Source organism: Pteronotus mesoamericanus, unplaced genomic scaffold (genome assembly GCF_021234165.1).
Source record: "Pteronotus mesoamericanus isolate MK-2021 breed Mesoamerican mustached bat unplaced genomic scaffold, CSHL_Meso_final scaffold_408, whole genome shotgun sequence".
NCBI classification, from domain to species: Eukaryota; Metazoa; Chordata; class Mammalia; order Chiroptera; family Mormoopidae; genus Pteronotus; species Pteronotus mesoamericanus.
This window is the reverse complement of record NW_026555315.1, coordinates 1,210,881-1,229,317: the sequence shown is the minus strand read 5'-3', so window position 1 is coordinate 1,229,317 and position 18,437 is coordinate 1,210,881. Positions and strand designations below refer to the sequence as shown.

General features: G+C 68.6%; 1 protein-coding gene across 3 annotated transcripts in view; it reads left to right on the top strand.

Annotated features, from left to right (window-relative positions):
* The first annotated feature begins 2,587 nt into the window (after positions 1-2,587).
* The window catches only part of BAIAP2 (BAR/IMD domain containing adaptor protein 2), a 50,107-nt gene continuing 34,257 nt past the window's right edge, over positions 2,588-18,437 (top strand). For all 3 annotated transcript variants that reach the window (XM_054593239.1, XM_054593241.1, XM_054593240.1), the window contains exons 1-3: positions 2,588-2,753; positions 12,636-12,711; positions 14,904-14,990. In XM_054593239.1, coding sequence (XP_054449214.1) covers positions 2,700-2,753; positions 12,636-12,711; positions 14,904-14,990 — 217 coding nt within the window. In that variant the 5' untranslated portion in view covers positions 2,588-2,699. The remainder of the gene's footprint in view (positions 2,754-12,635; positions 12,712-14,903; positions 14,991-18,437) is intronic.

Genomic DNA, 18,437 nt, shown 5'->3' with positions numbered 1-18,437 from the left:
CCATAGTGACAGTGGCTTCCTCTTGCTGGTCCCGGAGAGAGGTGGGCCCGACGCCAGGGCTGGGTAAAGGCTTCCCAGACACACCGACGGCCAACCTCCAGGCAGGTCGTGAGGTTCACGGCCCCCGACAGTCTCCGCGGTGAGGTGGCACGGACCAAAGCAGGCTCACGCAGGGCTCTGAACGCCTCTGAACCGAGGAGCCAGGACCAGCTGCGCTGCTGGGAGCTGGCGCTGGGCTGGGCTGTCACAGCCGGCCGCGGCCCAGCCCGGCGCCTGCTGAGGGAGGTCCCGCAGCTCCTTATCCTGGACACTGGGTCCCCACCCCAGACACCACTGTCCTTCGCAGGGGCTTCCACGAAAGTGACAAAGGCCTCGTAGGACACTGGCAGTCTCCTCCCAGCTGAGGGGCCAGCACAGCCATGCGGGAAAGCTCTCTGGTAGCTCGTGGAAAACATCGGGCAGGCGGTGACTTTCTCAGCTGAGTTGTCCAGGCGAGGCAGGCACAACTACCCTGTTCACATCCTGCTCCGCGCCTGCCATCGGCTCTGGCGCATCCTGTGTCAAGGCGCGATGCGCCCTCATTTTCACTTTTGCCAGGTGCTCCATGAACGCTGTCTTGCCCGAGGGCTTCCCTCCCAGATGACCTCCTGCCCCGCTGCCAGGTGGGAGGCACAAGCCAGAGCCATCAGCCCACCTGGAAGGTGGGCTGGGCTCTGCATGGGTCTCTCACCTGGGCGCTCCCCAACATGAGCAACCAGGTGGGCAGAAGGAGGCATCAGGAGCAGGTCCTCCTAGAGGGTGGAGCAGGGCTGGGGACCACGGGGCCCCCCTCCTCCCTTTGGGGTCTGCAGGCTGACTCTCCTCCCAGAGGGACCGGCCCAACCTGTCAAAGCTTCTGGTCCCAGTCCTCAACTTCCCTCTGGGTCAGCAGCTGTCCCTCCACCCACCCAGACTCTCTTGTGACCCCGCCAGGTCAACCGGCTCACGTGGAAGCGTGCAATGACTCAAGCTGCCCCAGAGGAAAGGGGACGTGGACCGATAAACACCCTTGCTGTCAGAGCGAGCTCAGTGCGCTCTGTCACAACTGAAAGAACCCGGGAAACTGCCAACACCAGGATCTACCTTAGGACCTCGGGGGCAGTAAGGACAAAGGAAGATACTCGCCCATGGGAAAGAAATTAAACCGAAAGATCAGTGAGCAAAGACTCAAGGTTGCGGGTAGGGAACAGGTAGACAACTGCTTCCAGACCACAGCATTCCTTCCCTCTGCACCCATAGGAAGCCCGCAGAGCGAGGTCCATCCGGGACACGGACGCTGTGACTTCGGGGCTTGCTTAGTCCCTCGCTGTCTGTCTGGGGGGTGTCCCAGTCTTCCTGGACGCCCGCTGTTGAAGGGATGCACGAGGGCTGTCCAGGGACGGGATGCTGGTGGACAGCGTCAGGCTGTCCAGGCTGTCGAAGGGAAACACTCAGACCTTGTGTTTCACAACGTAAAGCAAACAATTCCCCCATGTTAGTCTAATTTATGTAAATATTTCTCCGAAAGACGTGTACTGGGAACCCACTGTGCCAGCCCGGTCAGCTTCCTCCGCAGAACCTCCCAGGAAGCTCCTTCAAAGCCAGGCAGAGCTGACCCCGTGATCCGTCGTCCAGGAAGTTTCCCTCCCAGGTTTCCCCGCCCCCTCCACCACCGCAGACCCTTCCCGCGCAGGACAGCTCCGGCCAACGAGGATCTCCCGCCCCCACGAGGGCCCCCAAGAGTTCCCCCCCTCCCGGCAGGGTCTTCTCCCCACCCCCGCCTGCCCCCCCTCTCCGGAGCCCTCAAATCCTCACTCCCCGCTGTCCTCCCCGCCACCCTCCTACGCCGAGGCCCACCCGCCTCCAGGGTCTTAGCCCCGAGCCTGCCTTCCGCCGGGGCCCGCTCTCCCTCCCTTCATAGCAGGGCCGGCCCGGGGGTCGCCACCGCCCCGCGGACTTACCTGCGACAGCGCCGCGCCGGGCCCCCGGGGCAGCGCGCCGGCCTCTCCCACCCTTCCCCAAGCCCGTGCGGCCGGCGTCCGAGCGGTCTGGGACCGTCCGTTCCCGGCACGAGCCCGCGACCCCGCCGCCTTCGGGGAGGCTCGGCCGCCCCGACTCGCTACTTCGCGAAGCGCCGCCCCCACGCGCCTCGGCCGCCCGCACCCCCACCTCCTGCTCCTTTCTTCCTGCGCCACCCCGCCCCCGCCTCCCCGCCCCCAGCCCGGCTGTCGCCCCGACCCCCCCAGGCTGTTCCCAGGGCCCCAGCCCGCGCCGCGCCACCGCCTCTTCCTCTGCGATCGACAGCGCTGCCGGCCAGTCACTGCCCTGCGCTTCTTCCCTGTGCCCCGCCCTCCTCTCCCACCCCCTTTCCTCCCCTCCGGAACCCACCAATAGGAAGGAAAGCGCGGGGGCGGGGCCTGCAGGTTGCCTAGCAGCGGCGGGCTGGGCGGAGGCGGGCTGCTGGGGTGGCGATCCGGGCGCGGCGGGGGCGGGCGCTCGGGGGCGGGGCCATTTAGGGGCGGGGCCTGAGCGCCTATAAAGGTGGCCGCCGGCGGACCACCGCGCTTTTGGTCGGGTTCCGTCCGCTGCGCGTCAGCCTTGTCGATACCTGCTGCCGCCCCCACCGCCGCCTCCGCCGCCTGCGTCCCTGCTCCGGTCCGTGGTGCAGCCGGACCAGCATCATGTCGTTGTCGCGCTCAGAGGAGATGCACCGGCTGACGGAAAATGTCTATAAGGTGAGCCCCCGCGCCGCCCGCGCGCTTGGGCCCCACTTGGCCGCCCCGGGCCCTCAGGGGTCTTCCCGGCGCGGCGGCGGGGACCCGGCCTCGACCGGTCACAGGTGTGCGGGGGCGCGCCCGCCTCGCCAGCCCGCCTTGCCCCCGCGCGCCCCCCTCGCGCCCGGGACGGACTGGGGAGGGGCGCGGGCCCCGGGGCTGCGGCGGCGGGGACCCCGGCCGGGGTCCGGGGGCTGCGGCGCCCGCGGCCGCGGGTCGCACTGCCCCGGTCGGCTTGGTAGCCCCCGCAGGCGCGGTTACCCAAGCCTCTGGGCACTTTCTCTCAACAGGCTTTTTCTCTTCACAACTCCGTCCCGAGCACTAGTGGCCGTGGCCCAGGTGGGAGGTCGCACGGGCAGGTTGGATAGGTGGACAGATAATCCATTATCTTATGTAACCGCGAGGGGAGAAGACTAATTGTGTAGGAGGCTGGCGCGCCTGCCTGTGCTCAGATGTGTGTTAAGAGTCGGGTCGGATCCACATCTTCCTCTGAAGTGACCGAGGAGCCCCCTGGGCGGCCCTCCCCGTCCATGGTGCGCCTCGGTTACCGGCTAACAGACCCTGAGGCTTCTGCTCCTCCGGCAGCCTTCTCCCCGGTTTAAACCCCCCACCCCCAACCAAACAGGGCGGGCGGGCGGGCGGGCGGACGGCTCAGGCCCGCTGCAGCTCCAGACGCCTGTTCGCGGGGGAGACTTGCCTTGGGCGGTCTGCGCGGGCCTCTGACAAAGCTGCGCTTTATTTTGAAACTGTGTCTGAAGGTTAAGTGGTGGGCTGGGAGGACCGCGGAGCTGGTGTTGACACGGCAGTTGCTGGTTCGCGGCAGCGGAACGGGATTGCGACGCGCTGGCAGAGCAACAGTTTCTAATTGTGTTAAACAAGCATGGCTTCTCAGCCAGGGGCCCGCCAGGCCAGCCTCGTTCCCTGGCTCGGGACCCACAGGAGGCTGCGAGCTGGACCCTGCGCCTCCGGCTCGAGCCCAGAGGGCAGGCTGCACCGCCACCCAGCTTCTGTAAGAGGCTCTGAGGCTGCAGCAAGGTCTCCTGGAAGGATCCTGAGTCCAGCTGGGGGTGGCCTAGGTCAGTTCTGAAGCCATGTTAGAGCCGCGGTGAACAGGCGCCGTGGGCTGCGGGGAAGAGCGTTGTTGTGCGTGCGCCGTGTGGAGCCCGCGCTACACGTTTCAGGTCTCTCTGCTCTGTAAACGCTGGCAGGGGATGAGGTTCGCTCAGTTATCAGTCACTAGTTCCTTTACGGCTTGCCCCTTACTGCAGGGGCGGAGAGACGCGCAGGCAGGGCTGCTTTCCCTGGTTTCCCTGCCTCTGCACTGAAACCGTAAAACGGGAACTTCTGCGGTGAGAGTTCGGAGGGGCGCGTGGCGTGGCATGGCGTGGCTCCAGGGAATCCCCATGATCCAGCTTGTACGAGCTGCACCTGGCAAGGCGGCCGGGCGTGCAGTTCCAGCTGAGCGGCTCTCACAGGGGCAGCGATTTGTCTGGAACCTGAAGTGAGCCCTGTCTGCAGGGTGGTGGCAGGAAACCAGGAGGACGGGGTGTGGAGGGCCCTGGTGCTGGGGGCGGGGGGGCAGGCGCACAGCCACTGGCGCGGCTGTGTCTGTCCGGGGTCAGCGCTCCTGGGCCGGGCCAGGGCCTGGGCCTGCTCCGCCCCATGGGCAGGCTGGGTTTGCGCTTCCCCTGCCAGTCGGTGGTGCCCGCCCTGGCGCTTTTTTGTTTCGTCGCTGGAGAGCGCAAGGTTCCCCGACAGAGCCAGTACAGGTCGGGCGGCTTCGGCAGGCCGGTCAGGCAGAAACCAGCCCACACGAAGGCCCCGCCGGGGCACAGCCTGAGCCTGTGCGTGGGGCCCAGGGCCAGTCGGGTGGGTCCTCAGTCCGGTCCAGGGACGGTGCTGCTTCTGCGCTTGAGTTTGTGGCTTGTGGTAGAGATGCTGGGCTGTGGCCCTGTCCAGCGGCACCCGAGCTGCAGCTCAGCCGTGGGCTTTGGGCCAGCACCCTGTCCCCCGCAGTTCTAAGCAGCGTTTGCCTGGGCGGGGTGGAGGGGGGGCGGCAGGGGCGCTCGTCCTTGGCCTTGCTGATGGAAACACAAGAATAAAACACGCAGTTGGGGTCTTTTCCCTGGAAGAATCTGTAACGCAGATGTTGCTCTCTTTTCCTGTGGCCCAGTTCCCGTGGGACTCTTGTCCTTGGGGGATTTCGTGGAAGGCGCAGGGGACAAGAGCACACTGCTTTCCCAGTTCCCTCTGAGAACTGGCCCTCACACCTCCAGGGAACGGCACAGGCAGCAGGCACAGCCTCGGGGCAGCCCTGGGCAATTGCCTGGGGCAGGGACAGAGCGTGCAGGAGGGTCGCCTACTGCTCAGAACGAAGCCTCCACGGCAGCCCTCTTGGGAGAGGCGCCTGCCGGCCGTGGGCTTTTGTTACCAGTGGCTCTGGAGAGAGACTGCTGGGTGGGTGCTGTGCTCACGGTTCTATGTCCCGGGAGAAGCCCGGCCTGCCAGTGACCTGAGGGCGTGTGAGGAGGCAGCTCTGGTACATTCTCCGGGGACGTGGTGCCACGGGTCCCAGCCTGTCCCGGGGACGCGGGGAGCGGGGCACGGCAAAGGAGGACGGCCGTTCGCAGCGCCGTGTCCTCACCCTGCGGCTTTGGTAGGGAGGCCGCGGTGCAGCGCCTCCTGCAGGGGTGGGTGCCGGCAGGTCTCGCAGCGGGGACTCAGGCGGCTCCCCACCTCTGGGGCAGCTCGGAAGGGCTCGTGAGGGTGGGTGTGGGCGCTGGCAGGTGGGCGCTCACCTTGGGCCGGTGAGAGCCCGCCGCTGGCTTCTCTCAAAAAGGCCCGGCTGACTGGTACCTGCCCACGACCCTCCCCGCTCCGGGTGGGGCCTCCTAGGACTCCGCCGCAGACCTCGGCGCTCCTCGCCCTCGCCCCCGCCGGGGCAGTCACACGTAACTGCAGCCGTGGAAGCCTGGCGTCTGGAGCGCTTAGAGCTCCGCAGGCCCCGTTGGAGGTGGTGAAGTGCAGCCTCCGATAGGCACTTCCTTGGCAACGGAAACGCCTGCTGGGCGGAGCCGGCGGGTGCCTGCCTCACTGAGGAGGTGAGGAGTCACGGCCGTGGGCCCGGCCTCTGTGTGAACATGAGCCTGGCTTGTGTACATGTGACCATGCCGCCCGTGTGCGTGGACACATGTATATGAGCTGTTTGCGTGTGCATGTGTGTGTGCGCAACATGTGTGTGCACAAAGCTGTGCCCGTGTGTGCGCGAGCCTGGGCATGTGTGGCAAAGCTGGGTGCCTGTGCGCATATGTGGTGCTCTGTTTTGCTTCCGAGGTGTTTCCAGGGAGGCCCCGGGGGGCGTGTCTCCTGATGAGATGGCGGGGCCTGCTCTCGCCGCGTGGACTCTGCTCAGCCCTGCCCCGGACATGCTGCGTGGTGGCCGCCTTCCCACCACCTGTGTTTCAGCAGCAGCGTCTCCCCACCCCCGCACCCGGGGGAGCTGGGTCAGCGCGCGACCTTTCCCTGCCCCACCAACGTTGGCACTGGCTGGCCGCTACCCAGGTCATGACCCTGAGAACGTTGGCTCCGTGGAACTGAACTCTTGCTGCTGGTTCACGTGTCTGCTAGCGAACGTCACGGGCAGCTCAGGGTGCCGGGCCGGGCGAGGTGGCCCTGTGAGTGCTAGTTAGGTCTGGAGGGGGCGCGTGTGGGGGACGCGTGCTGAGCTGGAGAGGCCAGGGTGCTCTTGGGACCCGACGCATGTGCACCGCAGGCCCCAGGTCAGAACAGCACCCCGTGCTGGCCTGGCGCCTGGGGCTCAGTCAGTGGGGAGGGGCGGGCAGGGGCCACGTTCTTGTTGCCTCACTTTGGAGTGGGGTACCGAGAGCCACCCTGGCCCCCTTTCTCCAGCCCCGGTGTGGGAAGTACGGCCGTGCTGCACAGGGCAGGCGACCTTTCAGGGGAGGGCCGGTTGCTGAGCAGGCGGCCCGTCCCCTCCCCAACACGGGAAGGCAGCTGGCAGGGAGCCTGAGCCCCAACTGGCACCCCTGCCGCCCGGTTTGTGGGTCTAGATCCTACTCCAGGAGCTCAGGAATGTCCCCGCAGGACCAGGCGGGTGGCAGGGGAGGCTGGCCTTGCCGCTCGCTCGTCCCCACTCAGCACCCCAGGGTACCCTATGCAGAGAGCGTGGCTACAGGTGGGCCGGCCGGCCCTGGTGGGAGACTGAGTCCTCTCCTCAAGAGGCGGCTTTGGAAACCGCTGCGGGCTGTCCGGCAGGCGGTGTGTGGCCGTCGGGCCTCAGGCGTCCCTGCACCGTCAACCGTAGGGGGCCTGGCACAGCCAGCCCTGCGCCCTGGGCTGTCAGCGCCCCGAAGGCCGGGCCGCACCCCTGGGGGGCAGCGTGCGTGAGCTGCCTGGGCGCCTGCCCTCAGACCCCATGTCCCCTGATGCTGAGTCAGGGGCCCCGGGAGGAAAGAAGTTTGTTGGTCAGAACGGGGCGCTGCTTCTTGCTTGTGATGATTTTATTTACTTACGAAAGTTCCTGTAGAATCCCTGTGCTGGGTGTTTCAGTCGGGTGTCAAATACGCAGAAACGAAGGGGCAGCGTCTTTCTGGAATCCCCTCGCGGTCAGCGCCTGGCCCCTCGGAGCCCCGCAGCCCGGCTGCCCGTGCCAGGCGCCCCGCCCCTCCCTGCCCCGCCCAGCCGTTTCCTGAGCTGCCTCGGAATTTTCTTTCAATCCCCGGGACTCGCGTTCTGCCTTTTTTGTTGCTGGCGCTTTGTTTTTCTTGATCGGGAGAGGAATTCCGAGGAGGGCCCGGCCCAGCCCGGTCCTTTCTCAGTCGCCGAGGGGCTGTGGCTGCGACGTCTCGGCGCGCTCCCGCCCAGCTGGGGAGGGGTTCGGCGCCATGAGGTGACAGCAGGCAGAGCCGGCCTTGGCCCTGGGGTGCGCGGGTGCCTGGGCTGTGGCAGAGCCCGAGGCCTTGACCTCAGAGTGGGGGAGGGCGTGCCCAGCCCTGGGGCTGGGGGTCCGTCCGGCGGGGCGGGGGCCGGGCGCTGCTAGGGTAGAGGAGCCTTGTGGCCCCCAGGCAGGGCGTGACAGAGACAGAAGTGCCGCTACCCCAGGTGACAGGGACCTGGGGTCCCTCCACGTGGGCTGCCCCGTTGAGCCCACAGGGGCCGTGTTCTGCAAGAAGAGGCCTCGTCCACACCCCTATCTGCTCCCTCCCGTCCCCTTCCACAGAAGGCAGGTCCCGTGCAGTCCAGGGACCGACGGAGCTCAAGCCGTGGCCTGTTCTGCCCCTGGGAATCCAGGGCCTTGCTGGCCACACACGCAGATGGGCCCTCGACGTGCCTGTCCTCCAGGGGCTTCGGTCGGGCCGCCGCCCTCAGTGCAGCCCCTTGCCAGTCCCCAGCGGGGGCAGGGCCAGGAGGTGCTGCCTGGGCCTGCCGGTCTTGGTCTCACGCGCTCCGACCCCCGGCTCTGCACGGGGGGGTGGGGGGCGGGAGGCGGATGTCGGCTGGGGACGCGGGGCTGTGTGGTGTGCAGGCCGTCGCGATTGTGGTGACCGGCCTTGGTGGCTTGCTCGGACACGGCGCAGCGCCAAATTGCCTGCGTGGCATCGTTTATCCCTAAACCGGCTCCACGCGGGGCCCTGGGGGTCCCAGCAGGAAGGGGAGCAGCGCATCGCGAGGGCGGCCGGGCTCTGACTTCCAGGCCCGCTGCCCTCTTGGGGTCCCCCCCGTTTTGGGCAAGGGCCTTGGCGCCAGCGCCGCCCGTTCTCGGTCGTGGTTGAATGGCATGACGCGAAACTCCCCGGGGGGCGGCTGTGAGAGCGTGGGCTCCTTGGGGCCAGAGGCTGGTGGCAGACGGAAGCCCAGGCTGAGGCTTTGCTGGTAGCTGGGAGCCAAGTGGCCTGTGCCCGCGGGGGCGGGACCGCAGTTGAGCAGGGAGGGCGGGTCCGCCGGCACACTCGCAGCCAGCAGCCGCCCGGCCGTGAAACTCGGCTGAGCGGCCTCGCGGACCCGCACGGGTCAGTGGCCTTGGAATGTTCCAGGCAGCTGGTCAAGCGGTAACTAGGTCCTGCTCTGGGCGATGAGAACAGAGCTATGGGTCGGGCCTGCGCTTCGCAGGTGGGAACAGCCCGGGGTCTTGGTCGTCTCAGGCCATTGGGCAAGCGCCTCTGGCCGTTGGGCAAGCGCCTCTGGCCGGGCAACGGAGCGGCGGACACCTGCCTCTCAGTGCTGGGGCCAGAGCGCGGGCGCGGGGTGCGGGCACCCGTCCGCAGCTGGCAGGCGGCTGCCCCTTCCTGCGTCCTCCGGGGTCACCCTGCTCGGGCATCTCCTCTTCTCTTAGGGGCGCCCTGATGACGTTCTCTTGGCTTGATGACGGCAGCAGAGCCTCTCTTTCCAAAATGGTCACCTTCGGAGGTGCAGGGGGTCAGGCCTTCAACACTTGAAAACTTAAGGGGCAAGTTCAGCCTCCCAAATCCGGGGCGCCATCACCTCCCACCTCAGGTGTGGGGGTTCTCTGGGTGCTGGCTGTCAAAGTGGCAGTGAGTGGCGGTTCTGGGGCCACCGGTGCCTCAAGCCCGGGGGCCCCCCTGCCTGAATTAGGGCCCCCCTCGGGGCGGTCTCTCCCCCCCGCGGCCAGCCGGTGGGGCCTAGGCCCGCCGTCCGTCCAGGGGCCCTGAGCCCTCAGCCCTGGGCCGGCAGGACACGCCACTCGACAGGAAGGAAGTGGCCGGGCTGGCGGGGCCTGTGTTGGGCCCTGCTGCTCGTGGCTCCCGGTCTGATGGGGTTTGTCCGGTTCCGGTGGGGGCGGCTCACAGTGGGCCAGGCCCCGTCCTGCGCGCTCCGCCCCACGGCCTGCATGAGCCAGCGGGGGCTTCATTTGGGGGAGGCAGGCCTGGGGCACTGAGGGCTGCAGACCCCAAGAGGCAGCTGGCGGTGGGGATGCGGGGGTCCCAGTCCCAAGGAATCGCGAGACGTCGGGGGAGCTCGGGGCCCTGGGAGCTCAGGCTGCTCCGCCCTCATCTGTGCGTGGCCCCGGGTCCCCCCTGCCAAGGGGCCCACGGAGAGGCCTGGCCCTCGACCGGCACCAGGCGAGTTGGCCACATTCCACATCTTGTCCTGATGTCACTCAGCCCAAGACGGGCTGTCCCCTCTCCCAGGGCCTCCTGGCCAGCGCAGTGACAGGGAGGAGGCACCCCCTTCAGCCCCTCCTGGTGGCCCGAGTCATCGGGCGCCACGGCAGAGACACGGGTTCTCCCTTTATTAAAGCGACGTCCGCAGCTGCCAGGGAAGTCGCGGCCGAGGCTACAGCCCTTCTCCAGCGACCCTCCGCTCCCTCTCCACCCTCCTCCTCGTGCAGGGTGGGACCCTTGCGCTCGGCCGTGCCGCCCTGCTCGGTGCTTTCTCCCGTGGCCCCGTGGAGGCCGCGCCAGCTGGGCCTGCCGTGCGCTCGCGGGTCCCTGTCCCTGTCCCTGTCCCTGCTGGACGCTGTCAGGCCGAGGGGAGGCCTTACGCCCCAAGAGGACTTGTGGTCTGCAGGGGGGGGGGCTCTGGCCTGTGGGGGAGTCTTGTGGAGAGTGTGGGGAGGGAACTGCTGCCAGTCTGCCTGCTTTGCCCCCAGCTCCAACCACGTGAAGTCCAGCTCAAGTCTGCCTCTTCCAGGCAGCTCTCCAGCATCCACTGAACTCCTGGCGTTGGTTTTACTCCCTTAAGGAGTGTCCCCAGGACGGACGTCCCGGGTTTCAGAGAGGGACAGACCGCCCTCTGCCCGGAGCCCCAGCCGGTCGTCGCCCGTCCCCGCGGGCTGCAGGGGGCAGGGGAGCTGCCGCTTTCCAGTGGCGTCCGGACGGGGACCCGGACGGGGGCGCGAGAGGAGGTTGGGCCTGCCGGGCCCCGAGCTGGCGCCTGCTTCTCCTGCCGAGTCACGACCGAGGGGCTGTGGTTGGAGGCAGCTGGGCCCCAGGGCCCTTGGAGGTTGCCGATTGTGTGTCCTGGGTGAGCAGATGGGACAGGCACCAGGCCCTGTCCTTGCGTGACCAGATGGCCAGGAGCCAGCCCTCCTGGGGAGGGGAGCAGGGAGCCCTGGGCAGGTAGAGCTACCTGGTGCACCCGGTCCGGACCCGCCAGCCTTGGTCGGGGCAGTGCCGGGGCGTGTGGACCGAGGGATGAGCCCGGCCAGCCTGTGGTTGACACAGGAGCTGGCTGGCGGGCTCCTGACCTCCTTGTCTTTGCTGTAAAATGGGACAGTTTGCACACGGAGCAATCAGGCGAGGATTCAGGGTGATATGGGGGACGGAGGCCGCATCCCCCGTGTGGAGGGGCTGGAGGCAGAAGGTGCGCCCTCCCCTTCCCGCCTGTGGTAGAGAGTGTGGCTCAGTTTGCAGCAGCCCCTCCAGGAAGCTGCCGGAAAGGGGCCGCGGCTGGGCCGGAGCCAAGGAGCAAACAGACCCCGAGCCGCCCTGGGCGCTGGAGCGAGGCCGGAGCCAAGCCCCCCCCACCCCGTTCCCCGGTTGCAGGCGCGGTGTCCCGCGTCCCTTTGCCCCTGCTGTCCAGGCAGATCCGTGATCCAAGTAAATCGAAGTGGCTGTCGCCATCCAGGGAGTGGCTAGGGGCTGGCCAGGCCGGAAGGCCTCGCCAGGCTCTCAGCCTGCGGGGTCCGGGGACCAACGGCTACCTGTGCCCTGGAGCGGCTCCTCCGTTGGCTCCTGCAGGATCCCAGTGCTGGGGCCCGGGGCTGGGAAGGGGCGCTGCTGCCCTGGCTCTGGCCCGCTCCTGCCCTGCCGCTCCCCTCCCTTCCCACGTGCCCCACGTGGTGTGGAGCCTGGTGGGCACACTTCCGCGAGCCTGCGGCCCAGCCTGGACCCAGGGAGGGGGCCTCTCAGACGTGAGTGCTCACCCCCCACGGCGTGGGACTCGGTGGCCCTCTGCTGGTGCTCCCGGCTGGACTCGGGTGGGTGAGTGGAGGCTCGGGCCAGGTAGCGGGTTGTCTGGAACCAGATCCCACCACGCTGCCCGGTGTCCCCAGTTGGCTGCACTGGCTCAGGGCGCGTGACAGGGGTGGGGCCAGGGCAGAGCCCAGGGCCTCTTCGGTCCACCACAGGAGCTGGCGGCTCCCCGCCCGCGGTCTTCCCTCGGCCGTGCTCAGGGACACTCAGGTGCGCGGAGGAACGAGGGCCCCGACCGTGGGGCCCGGACGGCCTTCCGTGGGAGTCCATCCGTGCCTCGCCGGCGGGCTGGCTGTCAGCAGCCGGTGCAGATTCCCCGGGAGAGTGCGCGCTTGGCTCTGACCGCGTGTGTCTGTCTTTATGCCTTGTAATTAAAACGTTTATTTGGCCTTCGAGTGAAAATCTAATTTCTTCAGTCTCAGAATTGCTGACGCTGGCACTGAGACGTCAGCCAGTCGGGCGAACAGACCGGAGCCGGGCGGGTCATTCGCAGAGCAGCGCGCGCGAGTCAGGCCGCGGGCACCGATCAGAGCTGCTGTTGGGTAACGGGCGTGTTGAGTGGGGGCTGCAGGGGGAGGGCGCTCCGGGTGCGGAGCGTCTGCGTGCGGCGGGCAGAGGCCCTTCCCTCCACGGCCACGCGTCTGAGCGCCGCCGCGTGCCACCCCATGCCCTGCGCACGTCTGCCCGTGCAGGCCACAGAGCCCGCTTCGGCGGGTTCCAGTCTCGTTCGCGTCCCCGTTGTAGAGGCGCGGGAAGGGCGTGTGCCCGAGGGCCTTCAAGGGCGCAGCTGAGGCCCCGGAAGCCTGTCTGTGCTCCCGGGGGGCATGGGCCCCCCATCGCCCCCCGGCCGGTCCTGGTCACTGACGTGCGCTCTCTGCTCTTCCCCCAGACCATCATGGAGCAGTTCAACCCCAGCCTGCGGAACTTCATCGCCATGGGGAAGAACTACGAGAAGGCCCTGGCAGGTGAGACGCAGGCCCCGGTGCGGTGGGGGGCGGAGCGCGGGGCCGAGCGCTGGCCCCCTGCCCATGGTCATGGGACAGCCGCACCCTCGGCCTTGTCCCGCGGCTGTGACGAGAGCCCCGAGTCGGGTGCCAGGAGGCAGGAGGGTGTGCTGCCCGCGTGGATGCGGAAGGATCAGGGCTTAGAGGAAGCGGTGGCTTTGGGTGTGGGGCCCGAGACCGCTGCCTGGCGTGGGCACTGTCTGCAGCTCGCAGGGCATTAGGGGAGGGGCGCGGGGGGTGCAGTGCAGCCAGAGGCCGTGGGAGTGTGTGGGCCCCCCGCATCAGAACGCCATGTTCTGGGGCACCGACCGCTGGTCCCGACGCCCTTGACTGTGAGCAAAGCCCCCGCCCGCCCTACCCAGCAGGGAGGTGCCTGGGACCCCAGGTTCCGGGAGGCTTTGTTGGTGGGCAGTAGGTCGGAGGTGACAAGGGGAGGCCAGAGCTGTTGCTCCTTTTCTTACTGCCACGATCACCTGGGACAGCACCTGGCCAGAGCCGCCCTGTCCCTGGAGGGTGGCCTCCTTGCTAGTGTCCAGGTGAGGGTGGCTGGCCATGGCCGGGCGTGGAGGGGGCCTCCTGTTGTGAGCCTGCCCTGTCGGGTGGTCTGCAGCCCAGCACTCTGCCATGACCCGGGTCCCCCTCCTAGGGGACCTCTGCTGCAGGGGGACCCCTCTGAGGGGGAGCAGCAGCGTACGCAGGGACTGGGCCCGAGGGCAGGGTGTCAGCGCCCTCTGTCTCCGTTGTGTGGGGTGATGGCCTGGACACGCAGTTCTGGCCACCCCGGCCCCTCTTAGCCACCCCTGCCCTGAGGCCCTCACGGGCCTGCAGGGAGGCACCGTCCCTCAGACTCAGGTTCTGTCTCCTCAGAGCCATCACAGGAAGCTGTCCTTTCCTGAGCTGAGGCCCTGCCTGTAGGTCAACGACGTGGCCGCGCCGTGGCCGTGGCGGTGGCCTCCGTCCCCTCCGGGAGTTGGTGGCAGAGCCCTTGGCTGTCCACGTGCCAGGTCCTGAGTCGGGTTCCATCCCCTGAAGCTCCCGCTTGCGGGACAGGCCGCGGCAGGCCGTCGGGGGCCGGCCCTGGTCTGCCTGCCGTCGGCGAGCGGCTGGGCCAGGGCTGCGCTCGTCCCGCCGTGGCGCAAGGCCAGCTTCCTGCACCTCCCCCCGGCTGGGCCCAGCCTCCTCTTGCACGTGGAGCGGGAACCGAAAGTGCCGGGATCGGACCAGCAAGCGCTTCCTTTTCTGAGGGCCACCATCTTGGGGAGCTTCGCAGCCCCAGGGGCGTTTCTGGGGCAGGGCAGCCTCACTTCCAGGCGCGCCACATCCTGGCCAAGGCCCGGCCGCCTCCTGCCTTCCGGGCCTTTCCGTCCCGACCTGGGCCCCCGCGGTGCTGCGGGGCTGTGCGTGGAGAAGCACAGGCGTCCGCCTCCTGTCTCCCTGGGCTGCACCAGAGCCTGGCTGCCCTGCCGCCGCCGCCGCTCTGCTGGGCCCCTCCAGGGCCGGGCTGGGCCCCAGCGCGGCCTTTTTCCGTGGGGTCCGAGAAGGCCGCCCTCCTGCAGCAGCCAGGGCGGCCTGCTGGGGCGCAGAGCCACACACACCCAACTGGAACTGCCCCGGTAGACCGTGTGCGAGTGCCCCTTTACAGGGGGCTCACCAGGTTCTATCGAAAATGCACGAGGCTTGGGCTGGCGGCTGCTCCCTCAGCTGCAGGGCGCACCCGGGGCCTCGGGAAGGTCACCGCCGTCCCCTCGGCGGCCCAGAGCATTCCGAGTCCCAGGAGAAGTCAGGGCCCCCTGTGAATACGCTGCCCCCCCCACTGCCCACTGGCCGTGGTGACCCTGGTAGATCTGAGCAGCGCGACACACTCCCAGCCGCGGGTCCAGCTCCTAGACCGGGGCGGAGCTCAGGCCAGGTTTGTCTCGAGTGGCAGGGCCGGCGGGGAGCGGCTCCCGTGCCTGGACTCGGGCTCTGCCCCCGGGCGCACACTGCGTTCTTAGAAGAGCCGCCCTGCGGCGGGGGCGGGGGGTACGAAAGAGGAGCCGGGCGGAGCCTGGACTGAAGGGTGTCTTGTCCCGGGGAGGGCTGGCCTCGCCAGGGCCACGTGCTGTGCGGTCCGCTCTGTCCCCAAGGGGACTCACCTCCCCCTCTTCCCCCAGGTGTGACCTACGCTGCCAAAGGCTATTTCGATGCCCTCGTGAAGATGGGCGAGCTGGCCAGCGAGAGCCAGGGCTCCAAGGAGCTTGGTGAGTCCCCTGATGTCGCGTCTGCGGCCCCGTCCCATGCCCAGCCTTGCTCTGAGGTGGAGTCAAGGTTTTCCTGTGAAGCGAGGGCAGCTTCCCTCAGACGACAGCGCCCTCGGGGCCGGGGAGGGGGCTCCGGGCAGCACAGGTGCTGCCCCCGCGGCAGCTCTGTCCCTGGGAATCGCGGCCCCAGGGGGCGCCGGGGTACGTCCAGGGCTCAGGCGTTCGTGGCAGAGCTCGAGCGGCTGACACGGGGGCCGTGTGACAATCCGGACTGAGATGTTGGCACCTCGTGACGCGGGGAGCCTCCTGGCTACAAAAGCGCACGGCAGGGAAGCAGCCGCAGGCTGGGCGGGTGGGGCCAAGGCGTGACGACACGCAGGCCACGTGCAGACGAGACCGTGACGCGGAGCGGCTCCCGGCACGGCGGTGGTCTTCCCGCTTGCCCACGCTTCGCGCGTTCTCCACGGCGAGCTCTTCCTGCTCGTGCAGTTGGGGTGCACGGCGTGGGGTGGCTCCCTGGGGGCGGAGGTGGGGGTGGGGGCCTGGACAGAGGCCCCCACGCAGCTGTCTGAGCCCCGTCGCACGGCTCCCCACACCCTGCACCCTGTCCCGCTCCAGAGGCGAGTCCGTCCCGGTGGCGTTTGGTGCGGCCTCTGCCGTGCCCTTCTTGTCCGGGGACGCGGAGGCCTGGCGCTGCTCCCGGCGGGCCTGCCGGGCGCGTGCTGTGTGTCCTGGTTTCCGGCCTGGCAGAGCCACGGTGGTGGCCAGATTTTTGAGAGACAAGTGTGGAGACGCCACCACTGTGTCGACAGATGTGCAGTGGGACTGCCTGGGTGGGGGGGCGGGCAGGAGGCCTGGGGGCCTGTGGCCGGGCATGGGGGCAGCGGGGCCAGGCTCTGCGCTCGGCGGGGGGGCAGGCCTCTTTGCGGGGCCTGGTGGCCCTGCTGCCGTCCGGCCCTGCGCGGGGCCACCCATGCGGACGTGGAGGGGCCGGGCCGGGCGGGGATGGCAGGGCGTTTGGGCAGATGCGGGTCGGGGCTCCTTTGGGTAAACAGCTGCCGACCGTCCAGCACCGGACTCAGAGGCCACGCACGGGCCCACGGCCTCCCAGCTGCCACTCCTGCAGCCACGGTCTGGGCCCCTTCCCCCCAGGGGGAAGCCGGGTGCGTGGCGAGCCCCGGTTTGTCCACGCGCGGGTCCTGTGTGTGACGGGGCCACTTTCTCGTCGGAGCCCGCCGCCCGCTGGCTGTGGGAGACGTGGCTAGAGCCCTGTGGTCACCCACACAGGCGCAGGAGCCAGGACCTGCCCCTGGGGAAGGCGGGGCCCATGGCCCCACTGGTCCGGGCCGGCCTGTCTGGAATGGCTGTGAGATTCCAGAGTTTCCTGTTGGCAGAGCCCGCGGGGCCGTTGCTACAACAGGCCTGGTGGGCAGGATGTCAGCCCTGGGCTTGGTGTCGCGGGGGAGGGGCGGGCAGCGGGTGGGGCTGCTCTGGGCCGCCTCGGGGCTCCGGGGCTCCGCCGTGCTTTGGATTTTGAGGTCCCTTTGGGGCTTATTCAGAGTGTGGGGTCCATCAGCAAGTACGGATCCCCGCATACGTCTGCAGCGGTGACTGGAGACACCAGCCGGAGGAGAGCCTTGTCCCCTCTACTCAGAGCCCCAGCCCCCCGCCCGGTGTCCCCAGCCCGCTCAGGCTGACCCACCGCGCCCCGCGGGTTGAGGACTCCCCGCCCGCCGCCTCCACTGCAGAAGCCCGTCCCGAGGAGGGGGTCTGCCCTCCCCTCGTCCCGTCCCGCAGCTGCGGATCGGGGTCCCCGTGCCCCCTGCCCCCGCCCCCGCCCCCTCCCCTGGCGTTGAGCGCTCGCCAGCATGGCTCACAGGACTGGGGGAGGCTCCCCTGGGTGTGCCGGTTCATCACAGAGGACACGGAGGGAAGCCTGGGCGCTTCCTCCCCGTGGAGGCGGGACCTGGTGCTCCCCGAGCCTCGAGGTCCAGGGGTTTGCGGGGCCTCTCCGGCAGGCACAATCGATTGTTTACTCCGGGGCCGTCCATGCCCCCTGCCCCCGGAGGGTGGGGGTGGGGCTGAAGGCTCTGACGTGTGGCCCCAGCTTGGTCTCCTTGCTGGCCAGCTTAGCCCGGGAGCGTCCCGGCGTTCTCGGGAGAACAAAAGCCAGGCCCGCCACCCAGGACATTCCATTCCGAGGACTCAGGCGCTCGTGTCAGGAGCTGGGGCAGAGACCAGCAAACTGCCACCCGCGTCACGGCAGCCCAGCTGCGGGAGCCCGACCTGCCCTCCGCCAGCAGCGTCGCTGACACGGAACCCCCGGCACACGGCTGACCCGTGAGAGCGTGCGGTGCGTGGTTCCCAGCGCCGTCTCTGCGCTCTACGTCCGGAGCTCCGCGCCCCCCACAGGAGGCCTGACCCTCCAGCCACCGCCTGCCACCCGCACGCTGCCACGCTCTGCCCCTGGGTGGCCTGCGCTGCCGGGTCCTGCGAAGGGGCCCCTGGCACTGGGGGCGGGCGGCCACATCGTGTTGCCGAGGCTCACAGTGGCGTGTACGGCCGGCGCTTCCCTTCTTCCTTTGTGTGGCCGGATAGTCAGCTGTGTGGGCCACGCGTGGCGTGCCCACCCACCAGGCTGGACTTGGGGTCGCTTCCGCCCCGGAGCCCGGTGCTGCTGGGAGCCGCGGGGCAGGCATTTGGACGTGTTCTCACCTGCCCCTGGGTCCCGTGCTTGGGGGGCGAATTTTCGTTAAAGCGCGCACACTCCTGCCCTGAATGTAAGTGGCCCCTGGGTCCCCTCCCCACCCCACTGTCCCTGAGGCCCCTTCTCTGCGGCAGCGACCTCCCGCTTTGCATAGCGACTCCCTGTTGTTCACCGCAGGCGCCTGACAGGCGGGCTCCCCCCGCCCCCTCGGTCCGGCGGGTCGTTCTGGCACAGAGGGGCAGCCTGCGCGTCTCCGTCCTGCCCCCTTGCCCCTCCCGGCAGAACGAGCGCGGCTTTGGCTTGGATCCTTGTGTGACACGAGGTCAGGCTGCGCAGGCCCGTGCACAGGGAACCTGCGCACCTGTGGGTTTTGGTGTCGCGATGGGGGAAGGGTCCAGGAACCAGTCCCCGACAGACACCCAGGGACGGCAAAGTTTTGTAGAGTCGAGGGCTCCACACAGATTTCCAACCACGTGAGGTCAGGGTCTGTCACCCCCGCAGCATTCAGGGGTCAACTGTCCGGTGTTTATGTGGCGATGGCAGGAGTTCTTGTCACGGCAGGACGCCCAGTGGACTGTGGCTGCTGTGTCCACAGCGTCATTGTAGATGACTTATCTCGTGTGGGCAGCCTGACACATTGGACATATGTGTGCAGCTGTGAAGACGGCACACAGCTCCGTCCCCAACATCTCTGGGCCCTGAGAGACCCTCCTGCCCTCTGGCGCCCCTGCCCCCACCCA